The sequence below is a fragment of the Stylophora pistillata genome, chromosome 7, assembly GCF_964205215.1.
Source record: "Stylophora pistillata chromosome 7, jaStyPist1.2, whole genome shotgun sequence".
Classification (NCBI taxonomy): domain Eukaryota; kingdom Metazoa; phylum Cnidaria; class Anthozoa; order Scleractinia; family Pocilloporidae; genus Stylophora; species Stylophora pistillata.
The window spans coordinates 3,637,999-3,661,584 of NC_142525.1; the positions used below are offsets into that span (position 1 = coordinate 3,637,999).

Here is a 23,586-nt window from a genome sequence, read left to right on the forward strand (position 1 = left end):
TTTTTGACTCACAGGAATGGGGAGAGGAGGAATGGGGAGAGGGAGCTAAAACAGTCTGTATCCCGCTTTCAGAGTTCGTTAAATGCAAACTTGCTAAAGAAAAAAAAGAAAGAAAGTGAATGTACGAGCATTCCACACTTTTTCAGATATGTTGTGGTTTGCGAGACAAGCCCAGCGGTCAGGTATTCAAGCAAGGTCAAACTCAAACCGCTGTTCTAAGCAAGCAGGGGGCCACAGGTATTCTCGGTATGAGGGTTGATTTAATCAAATAAATATCCTTCCACTTATGATTAGCGTTCGGCCCTCTTACCACTGTTACAAAAATATATGTCCAGAAAAAAAGTTCGGCTAGATTGAAGATGGCTCAGAACGCGGTTTTGTTAAACAACGACTGAGCTCTGTTTAAATAACCAGCCCTATGTTTAGCTTAGCTTTGTTTCAACTACGGCACCCTATGTCAAACGTAAATCAGATAGGCTGTACAAGTGGTCGCTGGAAAACGCCAGCGACACGAAGACTGCCGAGCACGCCTCGAGTATCTCCGATCTCATGATTATAAATGAACCCTGTCAGTCACTTGCTTGTCATCGTCTAAACCTTTATTAAAGAAGTAATCACTTCATAATATATTGGGGAGTGTTAAATGTTTAAGGGACACTTTTTTTCGTCAAGGTTAGAGCTGGCTTCCTTTCCAGTGGGGTTTAACAACATATTGTCCTTTTTCCTATTTCAAAAATCCACCATGTTCATCGCCAAAGGAACCTCCAGCTTAGATTCTCGTTCATCATATTTCAAAATACAGGAAAATAAGCAACTCATTGGATTTGTTGTCGAGAAGTCTTACTCTCCCACTCTGTTATCGCGTAGTCGACAATGTCTTAGCAATCTGTGGTGTACGTCGATAAACTTCAAGTTTTCCTTAAAGACGGACGATGAAATCGAAGGAACTTGTGAACTCAACAAGAATGATATCTCCGTTGTAAACGAAAACATTTACTTTAATGACCGCGATGGAGTCATTTTCTCATTTCTCTTTAGGGTAATTAATGTTTTATTGCATTCATTAGTTAAAAGCGTTATACTGAATTTTTATCTATCGCTGACTGAATTCAAACCAGTCATTTGATTATCATATTACATTAACAAACAAAACCTTCACTGTAAGCGAAAGCGAAAAACGTAACTCGGTTGAGGCCTTACCCGTAAAAATTAAACATCAACTCCGCAGTAATCTTCAGGTAATCAAACTGAGATACTATATGAATGTAGAATTCAAAAATAACTTAAAAGATATCTTGCCCCAAGTCACTTTGTGAGCCAACTTTCATCTTTTCGTGATCATTCTGAATTTTCAGACCATAACTTCTTCGCGAAAAATCGTACTGAGATTGAATAACTCCATTAGACTGTTTTGAATCCATTCCTTAATAGTTTCCGGCGTTATCCACTTTATCCTTTTTGAGACGGATAAATTAATATGGTTATTGTGCTAGAATCTACCATTAATTCACTCCTTGTGGCGTAAGTTCTCGTGAAAGCTCAGTGAGGCATAATGGCGCATGAAATTTGCAATTTCACGAATTTAAATGGCTTCCAACCTGATTTCTTTTTGTATGTTTGTCTCACTTTCAAAGACATCTGGTTGCGTACGTGCTTTGGATTAAAGTATAACAAATAAACAATGTGGAGCTTTTCTATTGAAATTGGATAATTAAATTAAAAGAATATTTCCCTTTCACATATCATAAGTGACAAAGCTTTCATCTTTTTGTGTAAAGAGGCTCCCTCCATCATTAGTTTTGACAATTTCACGGCAGATTCAGCCATCCTGTCGGAAAGAGAAATTTTTAAAATGTTTATACTCCTCAGCTTTTTTGTTTCAGTTTCTTAAAAAAGAATTTCTGTACTTTTATTTTACGGAAAAATTAAGACTCCCTTTCAAAGTAAATGAAGTTGAATTTACTTGTCGACAGCTGTTCAGAGCTTATGTTAGTATGTTATTTGCCTTTCTTTTTCAGTTTCTTAAAAAAAAAGGATTTCTCAACCAGTATAACCTGAAAGTATTTAAAAATCCCCTGTGAAATAAACGGATTTGACTTTACTTGTCGACAGCTGTTTAGAGCTTATGCTAAAGCGATCCATCTAAAACTGTCTGGACATTTACTAACCATTACTGGGTATCTTCTCCACATGCGAATATTAATAGAATCCTTCAGACTTCTTGATTACGACTGAGTCTCTTTACTCGTAAGAGTTATACTACTTTTGGTAACTTCGAATTCGGAATCTCATTCAGTTTTCCAAGGGAAGATATTTCAACAATCCCAAGTTTTTTTTTTTTTCTAAATCAGTGAAGTTGTCATCCTATTCCGGCTGACTTCTCCTGTTGATGGACTTAAAGAGCTGTCATGTTGATAATTTTGTTCCAGACGACAGATCTTGTATCCATATATGAAAATCGAGGAAACATGAGAAGCAGCTTAAACACAGTTTGTAGATAAAATGTGGAAACTTCACCTGAAATCTTACGTTATCGTGATCGGGAGAGACCCCTCTCTTAACTTGCATATCAACACTTTAGCAATTTCTAACAAAGACTCGGAATTCTTAAAATTCAAGCGTAGGCAAGGCTAAAAAAAGCATATCAGTGGAGATTTTAAACACCAATGAGGACACAGATTGCCTCAAACCCGAGAGTATCTCTCTAGTTTTCATCCACCGACATCTTCAAAACAAGTCAATATATAATTGTGTTTACAAAACTTATTTGCATAATTCTGAAAATTAACAAAGCCATCTCTTAGACCGTTAAGCTTCGTTTGCTTATCTTCTAAATGTTCTCCATAAGTTATGGCGAGGCAAAAAAGGAGAATTGGAAAACAACCAAACCATTTTGAAACATGTGTCCGAAACCCTTTTTCACGGGCTATAAGTAAACGAAACTTTTTTTCTCAAACGTTAGTCGAGAAGATCGCTCTTAGCGAGAGCGGCACTTAATTCCATAAGCCTCACGTTTTTCTCCCAGCCAACAACGCCAACTTTTTTGTTAACAAAAGTATCAATATGTGAAGTACACGAAAAGACACATTTTAGCCTCAAATAGACCGTTTGTAAAATGGCGTCGTCAAAAAGTGGTATTATTTATAATGAGGCTTTGTGACTGGCTATTGTCGCTCTCTGAACATTAGCATTCCTCTTATTTATAAAAACTACAATTGTCACAATCCGAAGCTGTTTCCTATCCTAATGCGTTTTAAGAAAATTTTCGATATTTCAATCCGCTTGTCATGCCATATTCATGAAGCTTCATGCTTTTTCTCAGTTTTTAAACGGCGCCTTCGAAACCAAAATTATAACAATATAACCTGACAAAAAGGGTTCCAATATTTCCGTTTTTCCCGATCAATTCTGTCCACAAGTCTACAGGGAGTTCTCTTAACGTCTTCTACTAAAAATGGATGGAGTTCCATCCAAAAGATTTAAATATTTACCTGACAACATTAAAAATTAATACATTTTGGTGGAAAGGTTTTGCTTAACAAAGGAAACAGACTTAAATCTACTACACCTTCTTTTAAGACCGAGGATAAGCAATATGCATCATACAATATAATCAATATCAGGTTTATTCCATGTAACAAAAAACATGTAACATTATACATAAAACGTATAATGAACGTCGGGTTACTTCTTCTTGCAAGTTGATTACGTAATCGTTTCTACCGTCTCGTAGAGGATATCACATGCATGCAATAATGTTTTGCTGATCATATTCCAAAATCTTCTGATAAAAATTACTTTTCCTTTTTCAAAAAGATTTAAATTAAAGCTTAGTTCTATTGGTAAAGTAAGAAAACTATAACTCTTAATGAAAAGTGAAACCGCAATATTGAAAACTTCGGTTGCCATGACGACGCTGTTCTTTTCATACGTGGAAGAATTAATGTTAGGTTCACTGCACGCACTGAAGATATCAATTTCTGAAACAAGAGAGATTCTAACTTCCTCGCTGGCTCCGCCTGCTAACAATCACTATGGCCGTTTGTTACCAATAGCTAAGGATAAAGTATCATCTCTTTCGAGCGACTATGTTGTCTATTTTCTCCAGGGTTGTCATATGACCGGTTGCCTCAATGGTGGTACCTGTATTCGCGACATAAAAAGGCAAACTTTCTCGTGTACTTGTCAACAACCTTGGATCGGGGAAAGATGTCATATGATCAGTCTCAGGCGCATGCGGTGGGGGTGAATGGACGCTGGTTATGAAAATAAACGGCTCTCAGGTAAAAAATTTGTTCAACTGTAATGCTCTCAAATTATCACTGGTCACGGACAACCATAGTGCGGAGGCTTCATTTAGCAATCTTTAACAATTATTGGACGAGGTTGAGCGAAATATCGTGATTTGTCCGTGGCGAGCAGATCAGTTATTTGCCGAAGCCGAAGGCGAAGAGTAAAATATCGACTGGACTGGACTATTTTTTGGACCATTTTTGGACCATTTTTTTTACCCTTTTTTGGACCCTTTTTTAGACCATTTTATAACGGGGCAAGCACACTATTGGTACTCAGAGAGGGGTGGGTGCAGTCAATAAGTACTAAGGGAGGGTGGGAGGTAGAGTGTTATTACTCAGGGAGGGTAGAAGGTGGTTGTAATTGTAAACACTACTGGTTAATGGAGCTTTTACTCGATCGTGCAAATTAGTTTAATCGGTTTTTTGACTGACTTTTTGTATATCAAAATTTTTGCGCTGGGCCGCCGCGTCTCCTTAATTTTTTTTGTCATGCGAAAGCGAAACTGTCACGTAAACACCGCATTTTCATTTGTATTGAAAATATCGAGTTTAAGATCCTCCACTCTTGAGTTGCCAGTCTGGCATAGGTTATGCGTATACCTTTTGAGGCGACTTCTGCCCCAGCAGTTTTCCTTTGTGTATACAGTATCCAATTGCCAGATTTATCTATCCTCTTTTGTCACTGATGTTATCAGACGAGATCACGGAATTTCCATTCCTTAGCCCTTGACTTAGCCGCATATTGAATTCACAAGCCGCGCATCGCAATTTTACCGTTTATACGTTTACTATATAAAATCATTGTTGGTACAGTCGTACAAAACAACCTTCTCTCGGGTGTTTCGAAAACGCAGACTGCAGACCTCGAAAACACAGACGTTTAAAACGCAGACCTCGAAAACGCAGACCTTGAAAACGCAAACCTAGAAAAATTTGTTTTCGAATTTTCGAAGAGAACATTGGTTCACGCGCAGACGTCCAACGTTAAGTGCGGGACAAACCATATATGGCTAATGAAATAGACATTCGCGGTGTACCACAATCCTTGAATGCAAAACTTCAAGTCCCTCGGTGATATCAATCACTGCCTTGAGAAAAAGCGGTAAAAAATGTTGAAAGGCTTCGCCGGCTTGTATTCTATCAAGGCAAAACAATAATTCCAGGAGATCTAAACCTGAACATCAAGACCGAATGGCACGAAATCAAAACACTCGTATTCCATCATTATAGCAACCGGTTTAAGACCGATTGAAATAATTTCTACGATCGAGTAAGGCTCCATTAACCAGTAGTGTTCACAATTACAACCACCTCTCACCTCTCCCTGAGTAACAACAGTCGGCCTCTCACCCCTCCCTCAGTACCTATAGACAGCACCCACCCCTCCCTGAGTATTAATGGTGTGCTTTGTCCCTATAAAATGGTCCAAAAAAATGGTTAAAAAATAGTCCAGTCCAGTCCATAATTTACCCTATCCCGAAGCCGAAGGCTAAGGCAAATAATTGATCTGCGAGCTCCGACACTGACAAATCACGATATTTTACGATAACCGAGTTCAATAATTGTTTTATCATTCCATCACCGAGTTTGTTTTCAATTTTTGGGGGGGAAGCGGCAAGCGCGCACTGCTGCCAGAAATCAGATGTTTTCCTTGTTTGTTTTGGTCGATATAATCTCTGAATACTACGCATGAGCAGAATATTATTTGCAGCAAAAACGCAGTTAGACGGTAGTACGCATGAGCAGACCATCACTTGTAGGCAGATATCTGTAGGTCACGTGGTCGGCTCCCGCCAATGAAAATGGGCGAAAAAATCCATCGAATGATATTAGCATTTATCTGTCAACAACCTAAGAGGGGGTGCCTACGTTATACGACCAATTAGGTCTTGAGAGTATGTATTAGGTTTTTTAGATTCTTAATCTTAGAGGCACGTACGTATTTTGAACGAGCTCTATGAGCTCCTTGACGCTACGTGGGTAAATAAAGTATTGATTTATTGATTGTTGAAGAATGATGCAACTTCGGTAACCTCGTACGCTACCTAACATCGGGTCATCAGGATCAAGGTTATAAAAGACTGTGACATAAATTCTAAATACACTTGTGAATTCCATTCAGACTATACCAGTACAATCATTCGCTGTATTTCCACCCATTGTGTCTTCTCATCATATGTATGAAACAGCAGCTGGGGCCCACGCTGGAGTCCAACCTTTATCAAGTCGTCACCAATCTCAGTCGTACCCTGGCACTGACCAGTTATTAAATTCTGCCAATGACCAGCTCAGTATTGATTCCTCAGCAGCACTTAAAAGAGTAAGCATTCCGAGATATGCTGGATATAAGAAGCATTGTGCGTCTTGGAAGGCAGCCTTTTGCTCGTGTGTTGACCAAGTCAAGGCTGCACCTCAATACAAGTTGTTAAGATTGCGTGAATGCCTCCAAGGTGAAGCCCTCAGAGTTATTGAGAACCTCGGTCATTCTACGACAGCCTATGAAGCCGCTAGGTCCCGACTAGAACGGAAATATGGTGGGGAAGGTAGAGCTCTTACACTGCGTCTCGAAGAGTTAGAAGCCTTCAAACAGTTAAGAGAAGGGAGCAAAAAGGATCTTGAAAAGTTTGCTGAACTACTGGATGCATTGGTTGTGAACTTGATAGATGCTAAACAAGAGGGAGAACTTAGAAATGGATCACTCTACATCACGCTCCATCGCAAGTTCAACAAGAATCTTCTTGCAAAATGCAAGCAGTGGATTTGCGATAATAGAAAGAGCGAAGACGTGAATGTATTACGGGAGTTCATTCGCAGGGAGTGAGAGTTCATGACAACAACCTCGGAGATCATAGCAGGTGTTCTTAAAGATAGAACCAAGAGAGTCGAACCTTCCTAAATAAAGAAGATCGTAGTTCTAAGAAGAAACCTACAAGGAAGTGCAAAGAGCAACATGGTTTGTGGAAGTGTGAAAACCTCAAAAAGATGACGGCGAATGAAAGATGGAACGTGGCAGCGGAGCACAAACTGTGTTATAGATGTCTTAGTAATGGCCATCGTGGAGAGTCATGTTTCCGGAGCAAATCTTGTGGAATAAATGGGTGTCGGTCCCACCATCATCGGATGCTTCATGTACATCCGGGGCCGAGGGTGAGCACAGAGGAGCAAAGTAGAGAAGACCCTCCGAATGCACCAACAAGTGTTACAAACGGGCCTGCTAGAGAAGGGAAGCCGAACGAGAGGACCCACACGACCACAACTGGCGCAGAGCCCCCACCCAGCACCAAATTTGTTGCATTGAGAACTGTCCCAGTCTACTTGGCTAGTGGGAAAAGAAAGATCAAAGTAAATGCGCTCTTGGATGACTGCAGCAGCAGAACCTACTTGAACAGTGACATCGGAGCAGAACTTGGGCTTGAAGGAAGTCCGCATGAGCTAACAGTAAATGTTCTGAATGACAACCAGGAGACATTTGAAACAACAGTGGTGAAATTTAAATTGTTTTTAATGGAAAAGTGTCCAAACAAGCGTCAACCTATACGACCGAGAGAGTAACGGGCAACATGGAAGTCGTCGACCGGAGACGGTATCAGTCCAAGTGGAAGCATTTGCAGAACATTGAGTTACCTCAAGTAGGTCACAGAACAACAGTAGACGTGTTAATCGGAGTGGACCAAGCAGACCTGCTGTACCCTTTGAAAGATGTGAAAGGTCGATCTGGAGAACCTATTGCTAGACTTACTCCACTAGGGTGGACTTGTATCAGTAACCCAGATGGCAAGGCAGAGAGAATCCATGCCAACTTCACCTTCTCCTTGAGTGATTCAAATAAGCTGAACAGCCTTGTCCGTCGGTACTGGGACATTGATGAACCTACAAGTTCAAAAACTAACATAGTGAATCCAAATGAGAAGCTAGCCAGGGACACAGTTGCCAACCGACTGAAAATTTGTGGACGGTCATTACACTGTTGGAATGCCTTGGAAGAGTGGCAAAAGCCTATTGCCAGACAATTACAGCATTGCATTGTACCGTCTGCGATAAACTGAGAAGTTACAAAAGTCCCCTGAGCTTAGTTAAGCTTACGAGAGAGTGCTGTAGACCTATCAAGAAGTAGGATACATCCACAAAGTTCCACAGGAGGAAAAGAAGCCAGATCAAGTTTGGTATCTGCCACATTTCCCAGTACTAAGACCTGATAAATCAACGACCAAAACCCGCATAGTATTTGACGCCTCCTCGAAGTGTAATGGAGTGTCTCTGAATGACAATGTATTACAAAGGCCTAGACTACAGAATGACTTTTTTTCAGTACTACTCCGACTGCGCCGTGAACCAGTGATTGTAATGTGCGAAATCAAAGAAATGTACTTACAGATTAAACTGCAGCCAAGAGATCAGCCTTATCATCGCTTCTTGTGGCGGAATATGGAGATAGACAAAGAACCTGACATTTTTTAATTTAACCGTGTAGTATTCGGTGTGAATTAATCTCCTTTCCGAGCCCAATTTGTTTCCCTAGGACATGCCAAGAGATATCAGTCAGATTTTCCCCTGGCAGCCGAAACCATCTTGAAAAGTACAAACATGGATGATACCATGAATATAGTGCCTGATGTAAAAACTGCAATTTAACTATACAATCAATTGTCAGAGCTCTGGGGCTCGGCTGGGATGTATGCCAGGAAGTGGTTATCAAATAAGCTGGAAGTCTTGCAGAGCATTCCATCTTCAGACTGCGCCACCGAAGTTGATCTTGATCGTGGTAAGTCACCTCAAGTCAAAACCCTAGGAGTCTTTTGGTCCCCCGTGAAGGATGTGTTTAAGTTTCAAGTGAACCAGCCTGCTGAAAAACGTGACAAAACGAAACGAAACTTTTTGAAAGGGATAGCAACATTGTTTGACCCTCTTGGCCTGTTAACACCATACACTGTCCGAGCCAAGATCCTGCTTCAAGAAATGTGGGCGAGTGGTGTGGACTGGGATGAGCCCGTTGGTGAAAACTTGTCACAGCAGGCAATACAATGGTTCAATAAAATGCCAGCACTGTACAGCCTTAAGGTTCCGCGATGCCTGAGAGATCCCACTACTATTGAAGAGATGACCATGCACACTTTTGTGGATTCATCCCAAGAAGCATATGGTGCAGCCTGTTATGTTAGACACCTTTACAAGGATGGAACTGTTTCTTCCCGCCTTGTGGCATCAAAATCGCGTGTTGCACCACTCCAAGCCGTTAGCATACCAAGATTGGAACTCATGGCGGCTGTTGTAGGACTCAAACTTGCAGAAACCGTAGGACAGGTGCTTTGCATTGACAAGAGCAAATGGGTCTTCTGGTCTGACAGCATGGATGTACTTCACTGGATTCGAGGTCAGAGTCGAAAGTTTAAACCATTTGTGGCTAATCTCGTTGGGGAAATCGAGGCGTCGACAAATCCGGAGCAGTGGAGATTTGTGCCGACTAAGCAGAACCCGTCTGACTTACTTACAAGAGGGCTTAGTGTCTCCGCTCTTGCTGAAGAAGACAAATGGTGGAGTGGTCCCACCTTCCTGAAGCAGGACCCTTCTGAGTGGCCAGAGAACAAAATTGAAACCAAGAGAGTGTTAGATGTCGAGATGCGGAAGTCGCACCAGATGAAGAGACGTACTGAGGAAAGAGCATTCCTTTCTTCAAGCAGTGAAGACCGATTAGAACCACGAAGATACTCAAGTTGGAGTAAGCTCACAAGAGTTTCTGCGCTAGTGAACCGATTCATAGAGAACTGTCGTTTACCAGTAGCTCTTCGGAGAGAAGGTGCCCTACAACCCGATGAAGTTATCTCTGCAGGGACGCATTTTATCAGACAAGCACAGGGAAGAGGTCTTCAAGGAAGAGATGTGGGCAGTAAAGATTGGGAGGAAACTACCAAGCACAAGTAAAATGCAACCTTTGAAACCTGTTTTAGATGAAGATGGAGTCCTGAGGTGTGATGGAAGACCTCGCTATGCAGAGTACTTACCCTGGGAGACCCGTTACCCCATCATCTTACCTCGTAATCATTGGGTCACGACCCTCATAATCAAGCAAGCTCACGAGCAGACTAGACATGCGGGAAGCAATCAAGTATTGGCTCAGCTCTCAGTTCAATATTGGATAATCTCAGCTAGAGAGGCAATCAAAGAGTGGGAAAAAGACTGCATGCAGTGCCGAAGAAGGAAAGGTACCCCAGCCGAGCAGATTATGGCTCCTTTGCCTGAATTACGTACGCGAAAGTCTTTGCGAGCCTTAAGCCAAACATCTGTTGACTTTGGGGGACCTTTCATTACTAAACAAGGAAGAGGCAAGACCCGTCAGAAGAGGTACCTTTGTCTAGTCACATGCTTAGCGACAGGGGCTGTGCATCTGGAGGTAGCATTTAACCTGGACACTGACTCGTTTCTGAACGTGTTCTTTAGAATGGCGTCGCGTCTCCGCCTTCCAGAAGATGTTATGTGTGATGACGGTACTAACCTTGTTGGTGGGAACAATGAACTAAAGGATTTAGGAGCCCTAGACAAGAAGAAAGTTCAGGACGCCACCCTAAATTATGGAGTCAATTGGCACTTTAACCCCCCGCTCGCCCCGTATTTCAGTGGTGTACATGAAATTATGAATTAAGGCTGCAAAGAATGCCATTTATGCCATCTTGAACTGTGCAGACATCACGGATGAAGAACTCTTGAGCGCTGTTGTAGGCGCAGAAGGGTAAATAAATTCTCGACCACTGACGTATCAGTCAACCCATCCAACTGCTCTAACCCCTCTCACCCCAACCATTTTCTTCTCGGCCAATTAGGAGGGAAGTTTGCTCCTGAAACTGTCGACGAGGTGGCTTTTAACCCGAGAAAGAGATGGCGCCAAGTGCAGGAACTTGTTCGCCACTTCTGGCATAGGTGGTTACGGGAGTGGATTCCGAGTCTTAGTGGAAGGAAGAAGTGGCATCGTAATAGAGCTGACTTAAAAGTTGGAGATGTGGTTATTGTCATGCCCACAGATACTGCAAGAGGCAAATGGCCTCTGGGCCGAATTGTGAAAGTGTTCCCTGGTAAAGACAACAAAGTTCGAGTTGTTGATGTCCAAGTCGGAAGGAGTGTGTTTCGGAGACCGATTGTGAAACTTTGTCCATTGGAGCATCAGTGACTATTCGATTCCGTTAAGATGAACATTAAGTGATGTGAACAGTTGCGTTAAACATTAATTTAATGAACATTATACAAGGAGAACATCGAATTGATGAGCTACACAATTAAGTTTAAAATTCTATTTGTTCTATTGATATTGCATATCAAGAAGGGGAGAATGTTCCAACGTATTATGATGCAATCGCGTGCACGCATGCGCCGTTCAGTTAGTTACCACAAGGTTTTTCGACTGGCTTTTTCTTCCTTGTTTGTTGTGAACTTTTACCGTCCGTTTTTCCTTAAACAAAGGATCAAATGTTATTCAAACTCCAATCCGGTTGAACATCAAGGACACCATAAACGAGGTGAATTTTTAGAATAGATGTCTTTAATAGCTTGTGGAAGCACTCATCAAGGTCATGGACGGTTTAGTGATGACTCTCAAGGAAGACAGGAGATTTTTATGTGTTTGACTGCCCTATTATGTAAACAATTTTTGCCGATATTATACTTCATGGAGATCCTTTTTTTCTTAGTGCATTCAGCAGCAGTGACGTGATAGGCAAGAAATAAATGCATCTATTTGGAATAAACGTTCTTTCCTTAACTCAAGAAAAAAGTTTTGAGGCTCTGTTGTTGTTTCGCAAAAGCCCTTGAAAACTAAACTAGTCGGAATAAATCGTCATTCTCTTTTAAAAAGCCACCACAACCCTTATTGTACTTTTTATTTCAAATCGTATTATTAGTATTTCCTTCCAGCTCTGACGCCAGCACCCACTTTCGCATTGAAACTACTAGTTGTAAATCAAACCATCTAGGCTCCATCTCAACAATCTATCAAAGTTCCTGCCAAAATGTGTCTGTCTGTTTGCTTTTTAATTAAGTTATCACAATTGTATTACAGACATTATCATATGGATTACCCTGATGGCTGCCCTATTATGTGAGCAATTTTTGCCGATATTATACTTCATTGAGATCATTTTTTTCTCAGTGCATTTAGCAGCAGTGACGTGATAGGCAAAAATGCTTCCATTTGAGTAAACGTTCTTTCCTCAACTCAAGAAAAAAAAGTTGGGGCTCTGTTGCTGTTTCGCAAAAGCCCTTTAAAACTAAACTAGTCGGGAAAAAACCGTAATTTTTTTTTAAAAAGCCACACCAACCCTTATTATACTGTTTATTTCAAATCGTCCTATCAGTATTTCCTTCCAGCTCTGACACAGGCACCCACTTTCACATTGAGCTACTAGTTGTAAATCCAACCATCTATAGACTCCATCTCAACGATCTATCAAAGTTCCTTCCAAACTGTGTCTGTTTGTTTCCTTTTTAATTAAGGTATGACTATTGTATTTCAGACATTATTAAAAACTGGATCATTGGATAATGCAAAACTGGATCATTGGATAATGCAATTCAAGACTTTTGATTGGCTTAGCCATTATGGTATATGAGCCAATATACCATAATCTAATATCTGTACATTGTAACATCCGGTTTCATTTTACAAAATAAAGTCGAGGACATTTGACTAATATCTTGGGGGCGTTTTTTTTTAATAAATCAATTATTACACTCGCGCTTGTTGGATATGAGATGAATACAGCCAACTTGGCGCTACGCGTCTCGTTGGCTATCTATCATCTCATATCCTACGCGTGCTCGTGGAATAATTGTTAATTATCATATGGATTACCATACTTCCTTGGTTACGTCTCAAATATTTTTTTTAACGGTTCACCTGTTGTTGTTTATTTCAAATTTTTCTAAACTTTATAACGTGTGGTCTGGTGTATGATATATTTAATTTAATTTTTTTTAATTCGATTTCGCATGAATTATTTGTTTGTCTAGCTTCGCGAAACTCTTCTAAGCATTTATTTCATTTCCTGTTAAATTTCCCCTTAGCAAAATATCTGTTTAGAAAGGCTGACCTGAACAAAGACCTGAAGACATTCAGACCCAACAATTAGTTCAAATGAAAGATGGGCGGGATATAATCCAAGCATAATAGGCCTTCTATAGATTGCTTCGTCTAACCAACAGTCATGGCTGCGCAGAAAACAGCTGTGTTGTTGATACTGATGCGAACTACAGCACGTCTGTTCGCCGATGGCTACTCCAGAAATTCTCATTTTTCCTATTTCGTAACCTTTAACAATAAGAGGCTCAAAGGATACATTTTCAAACGGTCTGACTCACCCAGTTTGTTATCGTGCGGTCAAGAATGTCTGAGAAACACCTGGTGTAGTTGCACCAACTTCAAGTTGTCTCTCAAGAAGAAAAGCATTGAAGGAACTTGTGAACTGAACAAGCACGACATCTCTGTTGTGAGCGAAAGAAGTAGTAACTTTGCTGATCAGGAAGAAACGACTTTCACATTGCTTTTAAAGGTAAGGTTTATACTGTGCATGTTCTAACAGACCTGTCGTTAATTGTAGCCTGAGGGATGGGATGGAGGATCGGTGGGGAAACATGGATTACAGGGGGGACAGAGGAGGGAAAAGTTGCCGCCAATAGAGTATTAAGAGGGGCGTGGGGACTATGGAAAATGAATTGCCAACGAGTGGGGTCATAAGAAAATTATAGAACCTTCTGATAATCTTTTAATTACTTTCGATGCTTCCCCCTTCCCCCGTGATAAAGACCAGCCCCTGAATGCATTGATAGCACATGATAGTTTTATGATCCAATCATTTGTAAATATGTACTGATCTAAGTGTTCTTAGTATATACAACGGAGGTGAAAAGTGCTTTTTGCGCGCGCTGATATGCTAATTCGGAAGTGATATGCAAATGAGCCTGCCCCGATCGTGCTCGATAACTTTTGATTAACTTTTGGCGTTTGGAGTAATTGCATAGGGCTCTGGCAGGGTCCATCGAGTAATATTTGCTTTTCTCAGCAGTTCTTAAGCAACTTGTAGGTTAAGAGCACATATCAAACTCATGAAAGTCAACGACTTCAAAGTATGCAATTTCTTTTAATGTTTATCAACCATTTGAACTCATTACCTTTCCCTTCACAACGTTTCATAGGCCTATTGTTAGACTTAAGAAAATACTTAGATCTCTCATAATTTTGAGCAACTCTTTACAGCTAAGTTTCACTCTATTTTTCTTGTCCGATCTCAGCAACTATTGTGAACAACGAAAATCAAGCTTCTGATTGCCGTTTATATGAAAATATTAAGATTTTGACCATTTCGGTGGGCAAGGTTCCAGCAATTGGGACAGACCTCTGAGAAGGTACCATTCATCTCCGAACATCTAAGGGACTAAATCGCGCGTCAACAATTTCATTTCCGATTATTTTTCGGTTTAATGATAAATATTTACCTCGCCACCCTTCACCTCCATGCACTTCGAAAAATCATATTCAATTAATCGGCTTAAGTATTTTTAACCTAACCATCTGTGACGAATCCGCGCCACAAAGGTGGGTGCCCCCTAACACAAACAAAACACAGAACATAAACGAGTCCGAGAACACACGCCACAATACAACTAAACGTAGGCCTAGAGATATTTATTATGCTAATTAAAACAATAAAGCGACTAACAATAACGATAATACAATGATCTAATTAATTTACAGGAATACGCTAACTTAAACTACAGTACACTAAAACTATTTACAAGATTATTACTATTAAGATAAAAAAAAGGTTTTTTTTTTTTTTAGTTCAGTTCGGTTGGGTTTCACCTTACGCCCGCGTCCGTGTTCTTCTCTTGTCCACAAATCACCACGCTCCACCAACAAACAGTGCCCTGCCAAACCAAACTCCCGTTTCTCCAACCAGGTTCCTGTCTCACCAGTTCTCAACTTTGCTCGTTTCCTTCGTTTCAACTTTGCTTCGTCTTCTGACAACTTTACAGTTTTCAACTTTTTACTTCTCGTAACTTGATTCGCTCAGACTTGTTATTGAATTAGTTACTATCTCTTCTTCCTTTAGCTCACAGTCTGGTAGATTCTTTGCACACCCGTTCCCCCGCAAATGGTTTTCTACCGTGAAATGGAACGATTATTCTGAATGAATTTCTCAGAAATGATACTGTGCCGAGTCTCCGTCGACTCAAATTTTTCCACGCTCTTCGCTCGTAACTCACAAACCTTCACCTCACTTCTTCAAAAAAAAACCACACCGTACCAAACCACCCAAATCCTTAAATACACATGGACGCAAGGTGCCCGAAAAGAATGAAGAAAACTATTTGATATACACAATAAAGGTTAATTACACAACAGTTTACACAAGTGAAGAATAAAAATTACGTAACAGATACAAATAATCACGAACTACACTGATCCTAAGAGAATAAAAAAAATAATTTACATTTAATAAATAAATTCCTAACACTTCCATGACACCATCTCATTTTCCACTGACTGATAACAATAGGTTTGTCAGAAAAAATGGGTTCTCCATTCTCGATCATGTTATCTGATTCTCGACATCCCAACGCAGAATTGGACCCAGGCCCGAAGGATTTGCATATATACATACAGTATACGTTCTCTGATCATCTTATGGAGCGCTCACCATTTATCCTCGAGGGGAAAGGGACTCGAGGTCTTTTGTGTCACGAAAAATTATCCCCTTAAGCTCTGTAATATTCTTTAGACTCCCCCCCCCCCCACTCCACCATCTTCCTCAACAACGACAGTTATTGACAGTCAGTTTAAACTACAGTCCCCTGGTTCTTTAAACTTTGTTGGTGACGACTGAATAAGACGGGAAAATAAGTAGAAAGGTACAACGAGACAGAAACTTACCAAATACTTAGGAAATATAGGAAAAACAATACCCTTATACGGAAAAGGGTTTAAACAGAACCCAAAATAAACTGAATATGGCACTTTGGCGACAGTGTTTTTACCTGAAACGTGAAAATAATGGTGAATAAATGATTAAGTGAAAACGAGAAAAGAATGCGCGTAAATTAATAAGTCTCAGAAAAATACGAGATGTGAAAGAAAATCGAGAAATTACCAATTCGCCTTAACGCATGTGTATACTCCCAAAATCCCCCCCTCCTTGTTATAAGTTGAAACCAGCTATAATGATGCACTCATGGTATATCATTATATCATATTTTTAAAATACACTCATTTTGTTCGCAATTTAATGGGAAAGGTGGACGATTTTCTATCATAAGGAAACCTCTAGATTAACAAACATCAGTTGTCATATTTCTTCGTCCTTTTTCACATTTAGTTCATTCGCGAGCCTTGAGGTATCTGTGTGAAGGGCTAACAAAATAGAGCCTGAAAGATTTTCATGATTGGATCAAACGCCTCTTGGCTAAAAATTCTTTTTCTAATCATCCACACATTTCTCAATATGTACTGATCTAGTTGATTTCAATCTGCTTGGAGGTTTAATTCTTACTCGCTGATAACAACAGGTTTGTGAAAAAGGATGGGTTCTCCATTCTCGATCATGTTACCTTGTCCTCGACACCCCAACGCAGAGTTGGACTGAAGCCCGCAGGATTTGCAAGAGCCACGGGGGAGATCTACCAGTAATCAAATCTGCCGATGAGAACAAATTCATACGCAAGTCGGTGCAAGACTTGCGTGTATGGATTGGACTTTACAGAAAATCGGAAAATGATCTTTATTGGATTGACGACACTCCTGTGACAAGCCAATTTTCTTCATGGGCAAAAAGAGAACCGAGCAATGAAAGGAATGAGGAATGTGTATATATGTATGCCGGAAAGCATCCTGACTTTGGAAAGTGGAATGGCGCCCTCTGCAACTTTCCGCGTCGCCCTAAGACTACGGCACCGTCAACTATTTGCCAGAGGGGCCTATTTTGATTCAACTCATCCACAGACCCCATCTTAGCGTTGCGTGGATCTGTTGCAACTTTTGTGAAAAGCGCCAATATGAAGTAATTAAGAACGATTTAAGATGCACTTTGATCTATTTAATTGAATTGAATTGAATTTTTTTAATCGCTTCGCTAACCAGCAGGGACACCGCAACAGCTTGCACCAATTACTGTGGACCCAGTAAACCCACCCATCCCACCCCAGGGGAGGACATCTATCTTGTTAAAAGCGTCGAAATGGAGTGATTAAGAACGATTTAAGATGTACTTTGAACTGAGTAAATGGATTTGGCCCTCGTTGGCCTTTGTGAAGTTTAAACCGTAGGTTTTCTTATTTTTATTATTGATTATTTGGTATGTAGATTTGCAAACACAGCTGTAACTTATAATTGTTACCACGAAGTTAAAAAATAGGCAATCTGTGAGTGCATGTATCAACGGGATTATTCTTATTTGATTGACTTGTGTTGGCTAATTATAATCACACTAGTTTCCTACACAGGGGCAGCAGATTATATTAAATGGAATGACCCAATTGTAAACAGGACCGATTAATCGTGTAATTACATTATGTTAGCATATTGACATCTGAACCGCTCGTAGCCGCCCGAACCACGCAATTATCTTCCACGAGAACGCTTTTCTCCTCTACCTTCCCTACCAAGCAAAATTTCGTCCCCAAACTTTCACTATTGTTAGGAGATCAACAAACCAGTCAGAATCTTTCGTTTAAGCATACATTTTGATGATTTTAGATTGTACTAGGGGAGCATCATTCTATGCGTTCACTCTAAATGATCAAATTTGAAAATATGGCGTCCGCGCGACTTACCTGCAAAATTATTAAGTCTGAGTTTTCACTTCTCTGCGACCGAGTTAGACCTTGTGGAACTCAGAATATAAAGAAGTAACGCTATAGAATACTCTGTTAGGAAAAATAATGCATTCAAGGCCTTAAGAGTCACTGACTGTAAATATCGAGAACCCGCCGGCAGTTGCAAAATTTCGTAGTTCATTTTGTCTTTTCTAAAGGACCCTTTTAATGAACCTATATCGAAAATTATATCAGAAAGTTCCGTCGCGCTTTTTTCTACATAATAGAAAAGTTCAAAATACGACTGGACAGCCGTTTTTCCCCCCGTAAAGCAACGAAAAAATTTGCAACTTCGCTAACTTCGTACGCTAGCTAACATCTGGTCATCAGGATCAAGGTTATGAAAGACTGTGACATAAATTTAAACTGAATAATCCATGCAACTGATAATATATTAGATCATAATTTAATCATAACGTGGTACAAGCAATGATTTTTTACCCCACAATTTAATTCCATTTAGCATAGTAAGCTAAATTGTAACTTAGTTTGGATTAAACTCTGACTGATCGGCGAATCCTTTCTCCACAATCGTTCCACGCACAGCATGATATTATTTCGGAGGGTAAAATGTAACATAGCTAGAGTTAAATTAACTTGTATATTAATGCGATCTAAAGACAGCAAGGATACCAACTCCGATTGTCTTGTTCGCAAGAGTCTCTAGTATAACAGGCCGTCCCACCGGTTCTAATAATTCACACAGTTCCTTCACTCCCATACTGATCAGCTGATGCCCCAAAACGAACTTGCTTGTTTACATCTAGAATTTGTTGCCACTGGATTGTCAGGTTATTGGATTGCCACTGGATTCAGACCAGAAATAATCATCCATGGAACTACAACGAATGTCTCGGTAAGTTTTCTCCTGACGGGATTTGGGATCACGGTTTGATCGCGTTAAATGTCTTGATCAAGTAGCGGAACTACAAAATTGTAGACGAGGGTGGATTAACAAAAGGATTACATGAGCGTATATATTCGGTCACGTTATGACCGCGGAACCCTTCCCTTCCTGATGATCCGGACAAAACCGTCCAAAATCAACCGGCAATGTTAGTTTTGTTTGTAATACTTGTATCTCCAACAGCGAAGTTCATAAGATTGAGAAATGTGCCGACGTCTACAACTGGAAAAGTGGAATGACCAGTTACTGCACATTTCCCCGTCACTACCAAGGGTGGGCACCTTTTGTTCTTTGCCAGAAAGGATTATTGTAAATCAAACCATCTATGGACTCCATCTCAACGATATGTGGATCTGGGTTTTTTCCAAAGTGTATTTGTTGGGTTTTTTTAATTTAAGACAAATGTAGTACGTAACAGATATTATCATATATTATAAACCGGCAGTCTAAATCCCACAGGTATCAACGAACGCTTTTCATTCCACTAATTTATTCGTGTTTTTCTCGTTGCCACGTTCCCACCAATCACGTAACTCCATTTTCTGCCTTTAAAAGCACACACAAACCAACAGTCATAGCTGCGCAGAAAACAGCTGTGTTGTTCATACTGATGGAAACTGCAGCACGTCTTTTCGCCGAAGCCAACTCCAGAAATTCACATTTTTCGAAACTTTTAAATATAAGAGGCTGGCATGATACGTTTTGAAACGGTTTGACTCACCCAGTTTGTTATCGTGCGGTCAAGAATGTCTGAGAAACACCTGGTGTAGTTCCACCAACTTCAAGTTGTCCTCCAAGCAGAAAACCATTGAAGGAACTTGTGAACTGAGCAAGCAAGACATTTCTGTTGTGAACGAAAGAAGTAACTTTGCTGATAAGTAAGAAACGGTTTTCACATTTCTTTTAAAGGTAAGATTTACACTGTGCATGTTCTAAGAGACCAGTCATTATTTGTAGCCTGAGGGAAGGGGTGGAAAATGGTGGGGGGGTGCGGCATGTGGATCACAGAGGGGACGGAGGAGGGAAAATTTTCGGCCAACAGAGTATTAAGGGGGGGCAGCTGACTGCTAATGAACTGCCAATGATTGGGGTCATAAGAGAATTACTGAGCCTTCTGAGACTCTTTAAATATCCTCGGATGCTCCCCCCCTTCCCCCGTGATAAATAAAGACTAGTACCTGAGTGCATTGATAGCACATGATAATTTTATGATCCAATCATTTGTAAATATGTACTGATCTAAGTGTTTTTAGTATATACAACGCAGGTGAAAAGTGCTTTTTGCGCTCTAACACGCTAATTCGGAAGTGATAAGCAAATTAGCCTGCCCTAATCGTGCTCGATAACTTTTTATCAACTTTTGGTATTTGGAGTAATTGCATATGGTTCTGGCAGCGTTGATCGAGTAATATTTGCTTTTCTGAGCATTTTTAAGCAAATTTCAGGTTAAGAGCACATATATCAAACTCATGAAAGTTAACGACTTCAAATCATGCAATTTCTTTTAATGTTTATCAACCATTTGAACTCATTACCTGTTCCATGACAACGTTTTACGGCCCTATTGTTAGACTTAAGAAAATACTTAAATCTCGATCTCTCATAATTATGAGCAACTCTTTACAGCTAAGTTTCACTCTTTTTCTTGACCGGTCTTAGCAGTTATTGTGAATAACGAAAAATCAAGCTTCTGATTGACGTTTGTCTAAAAAAGAAACTCAGGTGGCAAATTTTGAGCATCTCAGTGGGCAGGTTTCCAGCATTTTACGAGCGCAATCGGGACAGGCCTATGAACAGGTTCTATACACCTCCGAACAGCCAAAGAGACAGAATCGCGCGTCAACAATTCAATTTCCGATTACTTTTCGGTTTTCTAATAGATAAGACTAACCATCTTGCTTTCCGTGTGCATGTACTAAAACAATTATTTACCTCAGTGCAGGTGAAACTTGTGAACATTTACCTCACTCCACTTCGAAAAATCATATTAAATTAATCGGCTTAAGTAATTTAAACCGAACCATCTTATTTTCCACCGACTGATAACAATAGGTTTATCAGAGAAAATGGGTTCTCCATTCTCGATCATGTTATCTGATTCTCAACACCCCAACACAGAATTGGTCTCAGGCGGAAGTGGAACGACATTATCTGTAGTTTTTCTCGAGAGAACCAACCGGATGTACCCTTTGTTCTTTGCCAGAAAGGTTTATTGTGAATCTATAGGCCCCATCTCAACGCTATGTAGATCTTTTCTAGCTTTTGTGGAAAGCGTTAACACGAGGCAAAAATATATATACACGATGTGTTATTATTGACTAGTAAATGGACTGGGCGCTTGTTAGTCTTTGTGAGATGGAGCTGTCGAAGTAAAAGTCCGCTGAAACTCGCGCTTTAAACGTCAGCTTTGGAAAATCTCTACGGTAGTCAATCTACATTATCAACTCATTTGAAAAAACCAAATTATATTTTAATACCCCCCAGATAATTTACCCCACCTAGACGAAAGTTGATTTTCATGTTTTTAAACTTGAGATTCATAACATTCAAAACACAAATCCGGCGTTTTACGAGAAAAAAATGCCTTGAAATTGTTCGCCTTAATTAATCGTTGAGCGTAAGTCGCGCGGGTTTTGGACATTTTCCCTATGATCAAATTGAATTTAATTGAATTTGCCGCTATGGACAAAGAAAGGGTAAAGAAATTTATAGAATACATATAATTACTATCATAACTTATTGCTTTGATGATTTACAAAACTCATTTCCTTCACTGACACTATCAGGCCAAATTCTTTTTGTGAAGACTCCCACAATCTTTTTAGTCTTCCTACAGCATTGCTACATCATTAGCACAAAAGAGATGAGAATTAAGAAGCTCATCTGAAACAGGATATTAATATTGTAATGTTACTTGGTAAAATAGGAAATTTCGTCCAAGAATTTTTCAAGGGAATTATTATGAATAGATACCTGAAAAATGGAAAATTATGAATCTGATCTTGGGAGTTGGCACCTTTATTAAATTCATTTTGAAATCACTGGTGATCCATGCAATCTGATTGGCTCTTATTAGCACAATTTATTCATAAATTGCACCATTTTAACCTATCAAATTGCAGAAAAATGAGAAAAAATTTGGTCGGACTAAAAAAGTCTGTGTTTTAGTAACTGAATATTGAAATTTCAAATAGAAGTAATTTAGTGATAATTGAACTTCATGTTGTGCAATTTTCGTCTGAAATTATACCTGAAATTTTAAATCGAACTTGCCATGCATACTCATTTGATTTTGAATTCATGCATATGATTTCATACCAAACTACACCACACTCAGTGCAATTACCAAGGCTGTGCTCTAAGAAAAATTGAAGGGAGCCCAGTGCTCTGAGACTGCGAAATCCAGGGTGCCCAGCATATGCTTTTTATGAAAAAAAACTATGATTCCTGAGTCCCCCAAGAGCAAAAGTAAGGTGCCAGGGGCCAGTGGGTGCTGCTACACCACAGCCCTGATTATGTAAAGTTATTCAAGGGTACACTGCCTATTTCACTAGGTTACTGCTTGTCTCATAAAGTCATTATTATAGCTGTTTTCCATAAGAATTGTTGTTTCAAGGTATTAGACACATTTATCACCATGATTGTGAAAGTGGTTTACATTTGACAACTGATTTGCATGATCCATTGCTTACTGCTTTATCACCAGAGTCTTGTCCTTGAGCTCTGGAGCTGCACCATCAAATACAAATATTGGCTTTATTATATGGGACAGCAGCTTGCAGGTTGACTTGAACAATCCTGCAAGGTATGCTGTGGCCAGAGGATTACCATGCTTGCCCCGCATTCCCTTTACAGACTGATTCAGCAGCAAGCGAACATCTGGTCATCAGGATCAAGGTTATAGATGACTAATATAAAGATGAACTGATTATACCAGATCCTAAATTTTAACACAACGCGATAAAAGCAATGACTCGCCCCCCCCCCCCCCCCCACAGTTTAATTCCATTTAGCATGGTAAGCTAAATCGTAACTCACATCAAAATAAACTCTAAATCAGTGAATCCTTTCATTTCTCATCAGTTCATGTGCAGCATGAGATTATTTCAGAGGGTAAAATGTATCATAACTAGAAGTAAATTAACTTATATATTAATGTGATCTAAAGACAGCAAGGATACCAACTCCGATAGACTTGTTCTCAAGCGTCTCTCGTATAACAGGCCGTCCCACCGGTTCTAATAATTCCCACAGTCCCTTGCGACTCCCCTACTGATCAGCTGATGCCCCAACACGAACTTGCTTGTTTACATCTAGATTTTGTTGTCGCTGGATTGTCGGGTTATTGGATTGCCACTGGATTCAACCCAGAAATAACCATCTATGGAACTACAATGAATGTCTCGGTAAGTTTTCTCCTGAAGCGACTGGGGATCACGATCTGATCGCGTTAAATGTCCTGATCAAGTAATGGAACCGCGAAAATGTACACGAGGGTGGAACTGGAACTTTCGCGAAATTACATTCTGTGAC

General features: G+C 40.0%; 3 protein-coding genes and 1 pseudogene across 3 annotated transcripts; all 4 read left to right on the top strand.

The window, feature by feature from the left end:
- Window positions 1–7,855: 7,855 nt before the first annotated feature.
- On the top strand, window positions 7,856–8,753 carry LOC148726232 (uncharacterized; annotated as a pseudogene).
- A 213-nt stretch (window positions 8,754–8,966) lies between these two features.
- On the top strand, window positions 8,967–10,214 carry LOC148726233 (uncharacterized). Its single transcript, XM_088728687.1, has one exon. The coding sequence runs from the start codon at window positions 8,967–8,969 to the stop codon at window positions 10,212–10,214; it is 1,248 nt and encodes a 415-aa protein (XP_088584813.1).
- A 1-nt stretch (window position 10,215) lies between these two features.
- LOC148726234 (uncharacterized) lies at window positions 10,216–10,932 on the top strand. Its single transcript, XM_088728688.1, has one exon. The coding sequence runs from the start codon at window positions 10,216–10,218 to the stop codon at window positions 10,930–10,932; it is 717 nt and encodes a 238-aa protein (XP_088584814.1).
- Window positions 10,933–13,483: 2,551 nt separating this feature from the next.
- Window positions 13,484–17,487, top strand: LOC111346989 (C-type lectin domain family 4 member A). Its single transcript, XM_088728174.1, has 2 exons — window positions 13,484–13,828; window positions 16,842–17,487. The coding sequence occupies exons 1-2, from the start codon at window positions 13,484–13,486 to the stop codon at window positions 17,256–17,258; spliced, it is 762 nt and encodes a 253-aa protein (XP_088584300.1). The 3' UTR covers window positions 17,259–17,487.
- The last annotated feature ends 6,099 nt before the right edge of the window (window positions 17,488–23,586 follow it).

Coding starts and splice junctions, on each gene's coding strand:
- LOC148726233 (XM_088728687.1), top strand. CDS start 8,967: ATGTATGCCAGGAAGTGGTTATCAAATAAGCTGGAAGTCTTGCAGAGC.
- LOC148726234 (XM_088728688.1), top strand. CDS start 10,216: ATGCAACCTTTGAAACCTGTTTTAGATGAAGATGGAGTCCTGAGGTGT.
- LOC111346989 (XM_088728174.1), top strand. CDS start 13,484: ATGGCTGCGCAGAAAACAGCTGTGTTGTTGATACTGATGCGAACTACA. Junction 13,829..16,841: donor CTTTCACATTGCTTTTAAAG/GTAAGGTTTATA, acceptor TGATAACAACAG/GTTTGTGAAAAAGGATGGGT.